The sequence below is a fragment of the Chiloscyllium plagiosum genome, chromosome 16 (genome assembly GCF_004010195.1).
Source record: "Chiloscyllium plagiosum isolate BGI_BamShark_2017 chromosome 16, ASM401019v2, whole genome shotgun sequence".
Classification (NCBI taxonomy): domain Eukaryota; kingdom Metazoa; phylum Chordata; class Chondrichthyes; order Orectolobiformes; family Hemiscylliidae; genus Chiloscyllium; species Chiloscyllium plagiosum.
In genome coordinates, this window is record NC_057725.1 from 46,161,302 (window position 1) to 46,176,443 (window position 15,142).

At 41.2% G+C, this 15,142-nt stretch overlaps 1 protein-coding gene across 1 annotated transcript in view; it reads right to left on the reverse strand.

Annotated features, from left to right (window-relative positions):
• The window catches only part of eps8l2 (EPS8 like 2), a 165,620-nt gene that overhangs the window by 60,627 nt on the left and 89,851 nt on the right, over positions 1 to 15,142 (reverse strand). The window contains exon 3 of the mRNA XM_043706415.1: positions 13,325 to 13,371. Within this exon, the coding sequence (XP_043562350.1) occupies positions 13,325 to 13,367 (43 nt within the window). The 5' untranslated portion in view covers positions 13,368 to 13,371. The remainder of the gene's footprint in view (positions 1 to 13,324; positions 13,372 to 15,142) is intronic.

Here is a 15,142-nt window from a genome sequence, read left to right on the forward strand (position 1 = left end):
GTACCTGGTACCACTACTTCCTCTGGCGGTTCATTCTGCACATGAACCACTGTTAAAAAAGGTTGCTCCTCATGTTTTTTTTAAAAGCTTTCTCCTCTCACTTTAAAAATATGCCCCATAGTTTTGAAATCCTCCACCCTAGGGAAAAGACCCTTGTCATTCAATTGTCGTAGGTAAGAGTCTATGCCCCTCATGATTTTATAAACCTCAGTAACAGTCTCCCCTCAACCTCCTACACTCCAGTGAAAAAAGTCCCAGTTGGCTTTTATAACTCAAACCCTCCACGCCCAACAACATTCTGGTAAATCTTTTCTGAACCATCTCCAGTTTAATAATATCCTTCCTATCACAGGTTGACCAGAACTGTACACCTCCAGCTGCTATACTTGCTCCACTGTCCACACTTGTGTCCAGTGGTAAGGCCTGCCCCTTTTCCCCAGACCCACCTCCTTGTCCAGTTGATTTAAGTGCCTGATAAAACAGCCGATGGATGATCTCATCAGGCTGGTAATGTCAGCTGGCTGTGACACTATCTGAATAATCCAGTAATAATAGCAGCTGGGATTGTAACAGAGAAACAAAACCTTTAGTTTTCCATGCGTCCTTTTGTCCTTTTATTCACTCTAATTCTTTCAGATTAATTTCTAAATATTACCTTTATACAAATAAACTGCAGTAAAATAAGTCTTTAAGTAAAACAGTTGCTCGCAGTTGTTCAGCAACCATCTAATCATATTGGGCAGAATTTTAAAGGTGGTGCGGAAAGATAGTGCAGAAGAGCATTCTGACTCCTCAGTCTGCTGGAAGGCCAGCTGACCAATGGATTGAAACCTATTCGACAGCCTGGACTAAAGGGACGCAGAGAGGCACTCCTGCTCCTCAGAGGATGCTCCACCTCTGGAACTGCCAGCTAATCTGATTGATTGGCACCTCCAGCATCCACTGATGGATCCTTGGTGCCAGCTTGGCGGCAGGAAGAGAATGAAAGCGGCCCATTGAATTCTCACAGTGAAACAAGTCAGAGTGAGGTGGTGGGGAGGATTCAGCCATCTTAGAGGGAGGGCTAACGGGGCGTGTTTTGGAGTGCAGGTGGGCAAGAAGGAAAGGGTTTACTAACTTTTGGGCATGACCCTGATAAAACAGGCTGCCTCCTTGCACTCATCTCCCCAAGCCAAATCATATAATTTGGCATGTATGATTGGGGTCAAACAACTTGGTAGTAAACTCAATTCAGACTTAATTATTTATTGAAATATGGCAGGTGGGCTGCTGCTTTCAGACTCATGTCATAGAATTGACTTTGGGGTGAAAGGAAATTAGTGGGTTGAACATCTATCCTATCTTATGCGTGTGTCCATCCACTGAGAAAAATCAGACTTTAGATGAGAGTGGTGCTGGAAAAGCACAGCAGGTCAGGCAGCATCCGAGGAGCAGGAAAGTCAACGTTTCGGACAAAACTCCTTCATCAGAATGGAGACAGGGAGCCTCCAGGCTGGAGAGAGAATTGGGAAGGGGAGGGGAGGGGGTGGCTGGGGAGAAGGTAGCAAAGAGTACAATAGGTGAATGGGGGGTGGGGATGGACGTGATAGGTCAGAGGGGACAGATGCCCTGGGGTTGAAGTGTTCCAAGGCAGAAGATGAGGCGATCTTCCTCCAGATGTCGGGTGGTGAGGGAACGGCGGTGGAGGATGCCCAGGACCTGCATGTCCTCGACAGAGTGGGAGGGGGATTTGAAATGTTGGGCCACGGGGCGGTGGGGTTGATTGGTACAGGTGTCCTGGATCAATCCAGTGGACAGACTAAGATCGAGCTTTGTGTTGGAACAGCTCATTGCCACTAAAAACAATTGTGTTTATTCACTATTGGCTAGCCGATGTGAAATGTCTTCAAATTTTTAAATTTAAAGCACCTCTATATTCTCTTCTTAAACATTGCATCTTTCATACAAAGAATTGTTGAAGCATCGGCTTTCACTTTTTTATGAAAAGAGCATAATAATTAAAAAGGATAATGGGGGGGGGGGGGAAATGATCAATATCAATTACGTCAGTTTATGCAGCTAGATCAGATACAATGTTCACTGCATTGTTATGGATCAGACCAAGCCCCCTCAAAATATATTAAGAAGATAGTCTAGAACCTAACTTTTTCTTATTTTAAAGGCAAGTGGTAAGCGTTGTGTTCTGGATTGTTCAAACTATCAGATGTGAAGTAAAACACACTTTATTGCATGCACTATAGTTAAAATACAACTAAAAGAACAAATTGGAATAACTTAACTCTATTGGAAAACTACTAAACAGTAACTGTTCCAATATAGTAACATCCCATAAACACATCCTAAAGGCAAATTGAGTAAAATAGATCGTTTCACATGAAATTCTCCAAGCTACGAGGAAAAGCATCAATGGAAAACTCAGAGCGAGTAGCAGTAAGCGATGTACTGAAGCTTCCAAACTCAACTTCAAGACCTGAGCAACTGCTACTGAGAAACTAAAAACTAAAAAAATCCTGATTCTGTAGGAGCTTGACCCCACACATTAGGCTGCTTCTATTATTCCAACTTGCCTCACAAGCTGTACTCTATTGGATTCAAACAGACAGCTCCTCACCTCGGTCTTAAAACTTCTCTTCCAAAACAAAAGGGCAAAATACATATCTTAAAGCTATCACCACCACATGGTCAATCACCAGCTTAAATAAATCAGTTTTGATACACACCAAAGAAAAACCAAGAGATACCCAATTATTGATTTTAAGTTTTAAATGTCTCCTTTGCAATTTCAAACCCATAATTGCTTTTTCTACATTCACAACAGTCCTTGAGCTTGAGGAATAATCTGCACATTGTTTTAAGCCATCTAGAACTCAATAGATCACCATCTCAAAAGGTAGGAAATTAAGTGGCAAACAATGGCCGTGGGCGGCATGGTGGCACAGTGGTTAGCACTGCTGCCTCACAGCGCCAGAGACCCGGGTTCAATTCCCGCCTCAGGCGACTGACTGTGTGGAGTTTGCACGTTCTCCCCGTGTCTGCGTGGGTTTCCTCCGGTTTCCTCCCACAATCCAAAGATGTGCAGGGTCAGGTGAATTGGCCATACTAAACTGCCCGTAGTGTTAGGTAAGGGGTAAATGTAGGGGTATGGGTGGGTTTCGCTTCGGCGGGTCGGTGTGGACTTGTTGGGCCGAAGGGCCTGTTTCCACACTGTAATCTAATCTAAAAAATCTAATCAGTACTTAAGATTACATTGCATTTTATCGTTATCTATTTACCTCCCTTAAAGTTTTAGAGGATTATGCCAGTCTACATGATCCATAGTAATGAGTGGTAACCTTGCCTGATAACTTGATAAATAAATCTGTTATTGCGCTTGTACAGTCACGATATTAAGGAACAGGTGATATCGCCAAACTAACATGTGGAAACATCAATCCAGCAGGAAGATGAATTTCAAATAGTATGTATTTAAACATTTTTGTTTGAAGTGTGTATGCTCCGTTTCAATGTTTACATTGTAACGAATGGCATCTAACAGAAATAAATTGTTGACATTTGATAACCCCTACAAGGCTCATAGGGATCACAAACTAAACTCCCTTTGGAGCTGGTTGAGTAGGAGTTCCCTTGGTAATTAGCAATGATCCAGGCAGTGAGAATCCATAATTTTAGAAAGGCAATAGATTTTCTAAACATTCATGCTGCTTAATTGCTCCTGTTAAACAGATAGCATTTTCTTAATGCTGTGCTTTCATGCTTTAAAATTCCTTCAAGTCTCTTCACCTTTCCATTGTATCACCTATTGCTTGCGCTGATCAAGACATGATTGTTGTAAAATGGAGAACTTTAACGCTTCAAAATCATCAAGCTATCCTTTTCAGGTATAGCATTTGTCAAATGGGGAATAACTCCCAAAACATACTTAGAAAAGCAAACCACCAAAGAGCACTTCCAAAGAGCCTTCATTCACAACACTCCTGTTGTCCTTCACAGGTTTTCCACCACAAAATAGAACATAGAACATAGAACAATACAGCACAGAACAGGCCCTTCGGCCCACGATGTTGTGCCGAACATTTGTCCTAGCTTAAGCACCCATCCAAAATATTATACTGCAAAGTAGGGCATTGCAAATAATTTAACAATGCAAGTCATTTGTTTAGTTTACACTGCCTGTTGGAAAATGGAATCTTATTTCAAAAGGTCTTTAAGATTGCTGCTGTTAACAGTAAGGAAAGAACATCAACTCTTCATTGAGCTGAATTCAAACTAGGGTCTCAGAAACAAAAGGATATTCTAACCCGTTGTAGCAGGCTTACCATTCACTTCCCAGCCAGCATTAAAAATGCTCAAGGTTTCCTTTTTCTTATTCAACTGTGGGATGTGGGTCTCACGGACCATCCAGCATTTATTGATCATCCCTAACTGCCTTTGAACTGAGTGGCTTGCTCGACCATTTCAGAGGGTAGTTGAGAGTTAACCACATTGCTATAGACTTGAGTCAGATACAGGCCAGACCAGGTAAGGATGACTGAATTCCTTTCCCTGAGAGACATTCATGAGCCAGAATTTTCTGGCAATCAACAATGGTTTCATGGTCATCAGTGGATACTTAATTCCTGATTTTTCTTTGAAAAAACTGAATTTAAGTTCCACTGTCTGTGGCAAGATTTAAACCTGGATCCCAAAAACATTAACTGAGTTTCTAAATGAAATATCTAGCATTAATAGCACTACTAGACCATTGCTTCCCCTAATATGCAGACGTTATCTTCCTGCAAGTTACAGTTCTCATAGCTTATGATATTACAATACTGCAGCATTGTATTGAAAGTGTGTCAATATTGGGTTGTAATTATTCACTGATTATTTGGCAAATAAAAGCAGATCCAACATGGCTCAAAAGGCAGGAATGTTTGGGTGTGTAAGATTTATGATTCAGCTAGTTAACTTTGATAAGTCAATCACACAACTTAAACAGTACTGCATGTACATGATCATTTATACTGCTGCATAAATCCAATGTGGATTATGTTTCAGAACTTTCGGTTTGGATGGTTAAAAAGATATTTCTTGCTTCACTACCTTGTGCAAGAAACAAATGCTATTTCCACACTTCTGTTACAGGGTATAGGCAACAGCAACTTATACAGCATTGGAGTTTCTCTTTGGAGTACCCATGGAAGAGAAAAAGGATTAGCACTTCAAAAGCAAAGGATTCTCCAAAGTGCTTTACAGGTAATGGGACACTTTATTAAAGGTAACCATTATTGTTTTATAGACAAATGCAGAAGTCAACTTGTTCATAGTTTAACCATGGGTACTTGTTGAGTTTGTATAAACTAGGTTGATGGTATTTGTTAAGAGGAAGGCCTTGGCAAGGATACATATATTAGGAACTCTTTATAAGTTACTGTTTTTTAAAATGAAAAATGAATTAGGATCAATAGCTTATAAAAAGAAAAAAAGTGAACTTGCAGCTAATAGTTGAAAGATCACATTTTCATTTTTGCAAACTTTTACTCTACCAAATGAATAAAAGCATTAATTATACAGAATGAACTGAACTTCCTCATGCAGATTGCCACTCCAGCCATTTAAAAAAAAATTGCCTATGAAAGAAGGGAGCTCCTCATTTCTGGCAGGGGATTCTGATCAGGGTCTCCGTCAGAGATGGGGAGCTATACTTCCATTCTGACAGTTGTGTGTTATTAACAAAGAATCCGAGCAAAGCAACATCACACCCCCTTAACAGCAGCGACATGCTGTAAAAGACCTATGGGCAGTGTGTATTAGAGTACTGGAGGACAGGGTGTCAGCTGGGTTGAGTGCCAGGCAGACTGGGGTACTGTGCTGAGGGTAGAAGGTGAGGTGCCAAGCAACTAGGTTGGCCAGATATCAGGATGCAAGGTAACAAGGAAGCCAGGAAAGTGAAGCAATACTTAAAGTGGGTCAGGTCAGACAGGAGAAAATTGTGTCGATGGGGATGTGGAGTTTGCAGGTCTGGGGGAGCTCTGATTGAGCCTGGCCAGCCAGGTTTGGCAGCAGAGAGTGGTGGACTGGTAATCAGAGGTTGGGTCAGGTCCAGTGGCACCATAGAGGAACAGTCAGGTTTGTGTTAGAAAAATCTCCCAGAATTTTCAGACGCATTTCTTTGACAACAGACTATCATCCTTTAATTTGTGGCTGCTGACCTTCGGGCAGCTCACAAAATTAAGCAACATTTTTAGTTTTGACAACACACACATGATAACCAATGATTTGTAGGGAAGCCTGTAACCTTACCTCAAAAAAGAATCCTCTGCTCCCCTTTGTGTGGCAACACAAATGCACTAACCTTCATCCCAACATCTTTCCATTCCCCAAGTATGAATTGTTTACAACAAAACTGTTCATAGAGTCATAGAGATACACAGCATGGAAACAGACTCTTCGGTCCAATTCATCCATGCTGACCAGTTATCCTAAATAAATCAGAGATCATGACCTTTTGTAGAACTTTGGACTTGGGGCTGGAATCTTATGGGAGCCTGAACAATGTGAGTCCAGCACAGACCATCTTGATATCAGGAGCAATTAGATGCACCTTTTAAGCAAATCCCAGGCAGCGCTGTGAATTTCTCACTGAGTAATGGTGAGTTGCGTCTTCAGAGGGGATTAGTGCTTGTTGATAACTATTAACTGTGCATCTACACCATTAATATGCAGATTTCTATCTGCCATTTTTGCCAATCAAACTAGATGCCAAAGGTGCTCAACATGGAAGTCAGGGTTGGTACCTGGCAACTTCATCTCAGTGCTTTCTCTAGAGAATGTCCATGTTGGATACCAGGCACCAAAATCGAGGCACACACTATGGGCCACACCCACACACATCCTGTTTCCAGACATTAGCACCTGACATTTGCCAGCCTTTAGGAACCTTCATGGCACATCCGTGATCCACTTACAATAAGCTTTTGCATTTCAATGCTGCATCTCAACTGAAACAGCAAATCTCATTGTAATGCTGCAGCAAGGACACGTGGTACTCAGATATGCACCCAGCTCATACACTTGACCAGGCTGAATCTCTGGCCCATTTGCCTACATTGATTCACTTGGAGCCTCCCTGGATGCTCACAGCGTCCCTGCCTTGTCTTTTTGCACCTTGTCCCTTGGTCAGAGATACCAGGGTCACACACTGTTGCATTGTCATGTTGTTTAGTGCAGACAAAGAAAGCTTGTCATGGTTGTCAGCAATGTTCTCTCTAAGCTATGTAGCATCAAATTTCTGCATATAACAATTTGAGTGCTGACATTTTGACCTATGGTTTCAGAAGCCAATGTTGAACCCAGAACTTAGATATCTACACACTAACAAAAAAGAAATTGGAAGGAAGTTATTGCCAGCAGCCCTCAATTAGGTCAGAGAGAAATCCTTTACTCAGGAAAACCTGGTATTGCAAGTCAAGGGCAGCCTCTGATGCCAGTCAAGGAGCTTGGACCTGGTCAGCCAGCCACTGTCTGGCAATGGAAACTTTCCTCCAAGGGGTGAGGAACCAAATATTGTGCAGTCCACCTCCATTCAGCCCTATTGTGGGCTGTTTCCCTCTGGGAACAGAGACAGGCAGGTAATCAAGGGAGATCAAAGTAGGTAAGCTTGTTACTCCTCTTTGCTGACTGCACCAGGTGCACTGCTGTGAAGAAGAGTCGCTGGACCTGAAATGTTAATTCTGCTTTCTCTTCACAGATGCTGCCAGACCTGCTATTTTTTTTCCAGCAATTTCTGTTTATGTTTCAGATTTCCTGCATTGCTTTGATTTTATTGTCACATGGACTTAAGTACACCTCTACAGGAGTACATTGAAAATTATATACTGTTGCCACACAAAGCACCATCTTATATATACCTAAGTATCCACAACTGTGTTTCATTTAGTCTTTGAGGTCAAACCCCATGGAGCAAATAAACAAAACTGAAAGAACAGTACGGGGCTGAGGATAGGTATCCTATGGTACTACTTGAAATAGAATATATTGTTCTTGTTTTGGAATTTTTAGGTTACTAAGATTACTCTGTCTTGAGATTGTAGCTTTAAAGTTAAGCTAAATGAAAAAGGTGGGTCAAATCTTTAGTCCTTTTTCTAAAAAGAAAAGGCAATTGACACTATTAAAATAGTAGGTTTAGAAAATAGTGATTAATCCAATTGTTACTGTATTGCTAGAATAATTTCAATCCAGTCTGGTTTCTGATTCTGGCAGATCAGACATAAATTTCTCTATAATGCAGCACATAACATGATTTCTACACAGTTTTGGGATGACACTGCAGATGGAATTTCATTGTAAATAGAACAAGTGGAGAAATAATACAGCTCATAAAATGAGACAAGCACCTGTTAGATATCTCAAAATAATTTTTTTTCCTTTGGACTGATGTTCATAGGTAGAGGATAATTAAACATTCTTACAAACGCACATGGAAATTAAAATGTAGTTGCCTGATCTATTGACGAAACAAGTAAAACAGGATATCATGGTGTAGATAATGCCTCATGTAATTTGTAGAGTTCAGTTACACTTTAATTCCCACGGTTGGAAGGGAACATTGAAATAAGAAATAGGCAGCAAAATCATTTTTGTATAAACCACGAATCTCATTTTATGCAAATGTTTTAGTAGCACTTAACAGTTCTTTTTAAAGAGACAGCCATTACTTCTCTTGTGTAATATCTCATCTAATCGTACAAAGCGGTGGCTCAAGAAAACATGGTGGCACAGTAGGGTTACTATCAGCGATAGAGTGAAAGAGATATACAGCACGGAAACAGACCCTTCGGTCCAACCCGACCATGCTGACCAGATATCCCAACCCAATCTAGGCCCACTTGCCAGCATCCGGGCCCATAATCCCTCCAAACCCTTCCTATTGATATACCCATCCAAATGCCTCTAAAATGTTGCAATTGTACCAGCCTCCACCACATCCTCTGGCAGCTCATTCCATACACGTACCACCCTCTGTGAAAAAAGTTGCCTCTTAGGTCTCTTTTATATCTTTCCCCTCTCACCCTAAATCTATGCCCTCTAGTTCTGGACTCCTCAACCACAGGGAAAAGACTTTTGTCTATTTATCCTATCCATGCCCCTCATAATTTTGTAAACCTCTATAAGGTCACCCTTCAGCCTCCAACGCTCCAGGGAAAACAGCCCCAGCCTGTTCAGCCTCTCCCTATAGCTTAAATCCTCCAACCCTGGCAACATCCTTGTAAATCTTTTCTGGACCCTTTCAAGTCTCGCAACATCTTTCCGCTAGGAAGGAGACCAGAATTCCACGCAATATTCTAACCAATGTCCTGTACAGCTGCAACATGACCTCTCAACTCCTGTACTCAATATTCTGACCAATAAAGGAAAGCATACCTAACGCCTTCTTCACTATCCTATCTTCCTGCAACTCCACTTTCAGGGAGCTATGAACCTGCACTCCAAGGTCTTTGTTCAGCAACATTCCCTCGGACCTTACCATTAAGTGTATAAGTCCTGCTAATATTTGCTTTCCCAAAATGCAGCACCATTCCATGAGGATTCCTGAGGAAGGGCTTTTGCCCGAAATGTCGATTTTCCTGCTCCTTGGATGCTGCCTGACCTGCTGTGCTTTTCCAGCACCACTCTAATCTTGACTCTAATCTCCAGCATCTGCAGTACCCACTTCTGCCTGAAGTCCATATAGATTACATTCACCGCTCTGACCTCATCAAACCTCTTTGAATTGTGATATGATGCCAAAATGGGAGATTAGGCTAATCTTTTAACTGTTTTGGGGTAAGGTGGATGCAGCTTCTGTTCAATTGAGTAGGCTTACAAATACTTCACCATAGAACTTGCAATGAGCTCTACCCACTTCAGGAAGTAGCACATTGTGACCAATAGATACACTATTCTCGAGGTTCATACAAGACTATTTCAGATTTTGTAAACACTTTTAGAGTTGACATGTAATGTCACAATTTGTATTTGATCAGAGGTCAACAGTGTATCGTGTACAAACCAGAATGTATTTTTCCAAGTTTAGCATTTCGGCAAATGATAATGGATCCATGTATATTAACACAGAACTCATAATACATCCAATAGATGGTATATTAGATTACTTACAGTGTGGAAACAGGCCCTTCGGCCCAACAAGTCCACACCGACCCGCCGAAGCGCAACCCACCCATACCCCTACATTTACCCCTTTAACCAAAACTATGGGCAATTTAGCATGGCCAATTCACCTGACCTGCACATCTTTGGACTGTGGGAGGAAACCGGAGCACCCGGAGGAAACCCACGCAGACACGGGGAGAATGTGCAAACTCCACACAGTCAGTCGCCTGAGTCGGGAATTGAACCTGGGTCTCTGGCGCTGTGAGGCAGCAGTGCTAACCACTGTGCCACCGTGCCGCCCACAAAGCATGTGACACCAGGTGATGCTCCTCTATTTGAGAGCAAACCAGCAGAGACAGCTAGACATAGCCTCAGGCTTTGATCCAACAAGTGGTTTATTTACATAAAACAAATGAACGAACAGTAAACAGCATGGTTCAGCGGAATATTTTTGTTAACCTGCCTCGATACATAAAACAAATAGCTATCCAACATTCTCTCTGTATAAACAGAAGTTAACAGAACTTGACAGACTGCAGTTTCCTTATTCTAAACATACAATTGAGGGACAAACTTCAAACAATGCTGTTTGAGTAAACTCAATTTAAAAATTAAAAAATGGCTCTGCAGGTAAAAGAATAAAACAGAGAAATGCAATCTGACCTCCGTGAAGTATACAGGCACAAAAGAAAGAAGATAGCTGCCTTTCTCAGAATTGCATCATAAATAATAAATACAAACTGACTTTTAAAGAATGGAAGTGATATTTGCAGTTTCCAAAGATGACTTGTTGCTGGGCAATAAAACAGCCTACACTTCAGGCGATCCACTGCAGGCAATTCTGACTCCAGATATGAAACAGAAGGAGGCTGTCAGCCAACAGGAAGAATGTGGTGGGCATTCGGGGGCAGGGCTAGTGATGGCAGGAGGTAAAAATAGATGGTAGAGGAATGAAGTGGAACAACAGCATTTCTGCGAGGCAAAGACGAATATTTCTGATTCTCCTTCGACCTACCTTTGCTCTGCCTATAGTTATTCCTTGAAGGCTAAACCACCACTAAATGGGATGATTAAGGGGAGATTAAAAGGGATATTTGCATATATTAGTTGAGGTATTGAATACAACAGGGGGAGGTTATGATGGAGCTTTACAGATGCTGGTTAGGTCACAGCTAGAGTACAGTGTGCAGTTCTCCTTCCCAGTTATAGGATGCACTTGCACTGAAGAAAGCTCAGGAGGAGATTCACCAAGATATTGGCTGGACTGGAGTGATTTATCTAAAGATTTATCTAAAATAGGTTGGTCTTATTTTCCTTAGGCAAACAATACAGAGATTGGACCTGATTGATGTCCACAAAATTGTGAGGGTCATGGATAGGTAGTTAGCAGGGAACCCCTTACTGCAGGGGCCAATAACTAGGGTGCATAAACTTAAGGGTGAGGTGTTTTAGAAGCAATTTAAGGAAATTATTCTCACCCAGAGGGTTATGGGAATCTGGAGTTCAATGTCTAGATGGGTGTAGAGGTGCAAGATTAAAGTCACTACTTGAAAAGACAAAACATATAAAGCCATGTATTGGGAAATGGGTTGGATGAGATAGTCACTCAGTGGCTTGCACAGATGCAATAGCCCAACGAGCCAGTGTAAAACGTTAGATATTCATTATTGATAAAGCATCAAATTTTAGGGACATTGCAGGAGCTTGAAATGATAGCTGCAAATGAGCAATCTGCCAACTGCAGTGACAGGGAGTTGGCACAGAGCAGCAACACCGGTCAATTGTCTTCCTCTCCTGAGCCTACAGAACACAGAGTAACCATAGCACTCCACTGCTATCCCCGCAAAGATCAGCGCAGGCCAGGAAATTAATTTCGGACATCTGGATTGCAGTGTAATGTTGTACCTGATCCACTGAAGATCATTGTGTCACCGACTTCTGTGAAGGGAGTCAGTAAATCTGATTGACAAGCTGGTTCTGGTTGGACAGGGGAAACAAGTTCGCGAAAGCTACTGGAACCAGTAATCACTTGACAGTGAAGGACGGTTTGGATCAAAAGGATGATTAAGTGGAGGAGTCATCATTCATGAGGTGGGTGACAATTGGAATTGGGGAGAGGGAGACAATGAATAGGAATGGAGTTTGAGAGATGGTGTAGGTTTGGGGTAGATATATCTCTCTCTCAAAGAATGGGGGTGATCAGTGTTGCCAGTCTGTAAGTCCTGGGAGAATGCAAGGGATCAAGAGGTTGAAGAATTGGGAGTTAAAAGAATTGAAGATCATATATAGAAGGCAGGAGCTTCCCTATGATTGGGGATCTTCAGGAAGATGTATTGGATCCGTTTAAAAACTATCATAATTGCCTTGGGCAGTGAAATGTTTGAATAGATTGCCAGAAAGTAATGGCAGCGGAGTTCAATCACGTTATAGTCAGGTATATTCAATATAATTACCAAATTAAATACATGCAGAAAGAAATATTGATGAGAAAAATAGTTTTTATGGTGAAGGTGGGAAACTCTGTTTGCAAATATAGGATTAAAAAAGCATAAATTTTCTTGACATTTTATATTTAGTAACAGCTATAGACACTGGTCAGGTGTATTATAGCTGGTGATCTCCTTTCGTTCACAAGCATATGGGCATTTCCCACACCAGTCAACCATCCTTATAGCCTTTCAGAATGAGGCTGTGCCTTTTTGCAAATTCACTAAGAGTGTCCTCGATTTATTTGCATTTGAACTTTTACAAAGAATGTAAACTCTCATCACAGAGTTGAAAACAAAAACACACAGTCTAGAAATAACCACTTATGTTGACATGAACGAGAGAGTAGTTAACATGTTTATATATCCTTTCTCTGCCCAATTGCAAACATTGACATGAATATTTTTTTCAAAACAATATCTCAACTTAAATAGAATTCAGAGGAGTGTCACATCGAAGTGTTAAGAATTTCTAATCTGAAATCACAACAGGGTGTTACAGGCTAATTTTCCCAAATCACTGAGTCACTTGACTCTCAAACATAAATTTGTTTAACTCAAAAAAGGTTAGTCTCACCTCTTAACACCAAGCAAACATTTAAATTATGATAAGATATACTCCAGATAGCAGCAGGTTTCTTCCTTTAGGTTAACTTATTTTTTGCCGAATGAGAAAATCAAGTTTCTATATCAGTGTCGACACTCACCATAAAGAGCCTTTGCACTCATCTTGCCTTCAGATCCCGACATCTTGCTGTGAAACAGAAGAACAGATCATATTCATCATAATCTACCAATATTCATTTCAGATCAATATACTGTACACAATTAATAGGTTTTTCAGGATTGTATGAGTTTATCAATATAAAGCATCTAATATAGAATACCAGGCAACTACAAATTCAATCTCCAGTCTTTTTGGAGTTGGCTGATATTTAGCAAGAGTGCTATACATTTAAATGAGTATCCCGGAGCTGGGGAAATGAAGCAGGAATTATCAATGTTTTGTAAATCCTTGCTGAAACTGTATGTACCTCCTTGATTGTCCAACATTGTTCAGAATCTCAACATCTCACTTACATTTGGTGTGTACAGTAATTGACCAAAAACCATAACTTGTAAATGTAATTGTGTGTCTATGCAAGGCAAAAAACAGTACACTCTACCCCAATCTATGCAGGCAGACTATCTGCTCAAATCATTCCTTGTCAGACCAACCCAACTAGCAGCATCCTTGTTGCTGGTTGAATGACTACATTTAATCTAGAGGCAGAGAGTAAACCATTCTCCTCAATCCTTAACACAAACTGGCAGGCAGAACACCCAACTATTGCGCCAGAAACTGGTGCTTCGATGGACATCCACTTTTTAATGTAAAGACAGCACTTAGTCTGGGTATGTGCCCAAAACAGCATTCAGAGGATGCTAGTATATTGAAGAATCACCATGTATTTATCCATAAGCAGCTTCTCATGTTGCCTAAACATAATTCACCACGGACAATGATGCTGGGTGTAACAATATCAACAACTGCAAACAGGCATGAGACAGAACTCAACCCAGAAAGGAGCTGAACTGATAACTATTCAGACTACAGGGCAGGGGCAAAACATTTTGTTGAGCATAAATGAATATGTTCATCTAAAATTTCTCTTACAACTACTTGGGTTAATGACTATTTGATACAGAGAGAAATCTCAAGCACCCATTGTCACATGATACTCAATACCCTTCACACACTATTTCTCAAAACATAAGGTAACTGATGTAATCAGTGAAGGGTGGAGATGGACGGGGCAGGGCAGGGGGCAAGATAAGAAAAAAAAAATTTAAAAGGCGCTTGATATAATGATAAGGACATAAGTTACCTTTGATTCAGGAATGGATAGCATATTACCCAATATTACAATGTTGTCTGGACTGAGTTTCAATTATTTAACAATGTATTACAGCTGTGGAAAGGACGATGGATGAAGACTCGCCATCTGAGGTAGTTTGGGCTGAGGTTAGGAATAGGAAAGGTGAGCTCACCCTGTTAGGAGTTTTTTACAGGCCTCCTAATAGTCCTAGAAACGTAGAAGAAAGGATTGCGAGGATGATTCAAGAGAAGTGTGAAAGTAATAGGGTGGTTGTTATGGGGGCTTTAACTTTCCTGATATTGATTGGGAAAGCTATAGCTCAAATTCGTTAGATGGGTCAGTGTTTGTCCAATGTGTGCAGAAGGGTTTCCTGACACAATATGTAGATAGGCCAACAAGAGGTGAGGCCATACTGGATTTGGTTCTGGGTAATGAACCAGGCCAGGTGTTAGAATTAGAGGTAGGTGAGCACTTTGGGGACAGTGACCACAATTCAGTGACTTTTACTCTAGTGATGGAGAGGGATAAGTGTGCACTACAGGGCAAGAGTTATAGATGGGGGCAGGAAAATTATGATGCTGTGAGGCATGACTTAGGATGTGTCGCCTCGAAAAGTAAGCTTCAAGGCAAGGGTGTAATTGATATGTAGAGCTTGTTCAAGGAGCA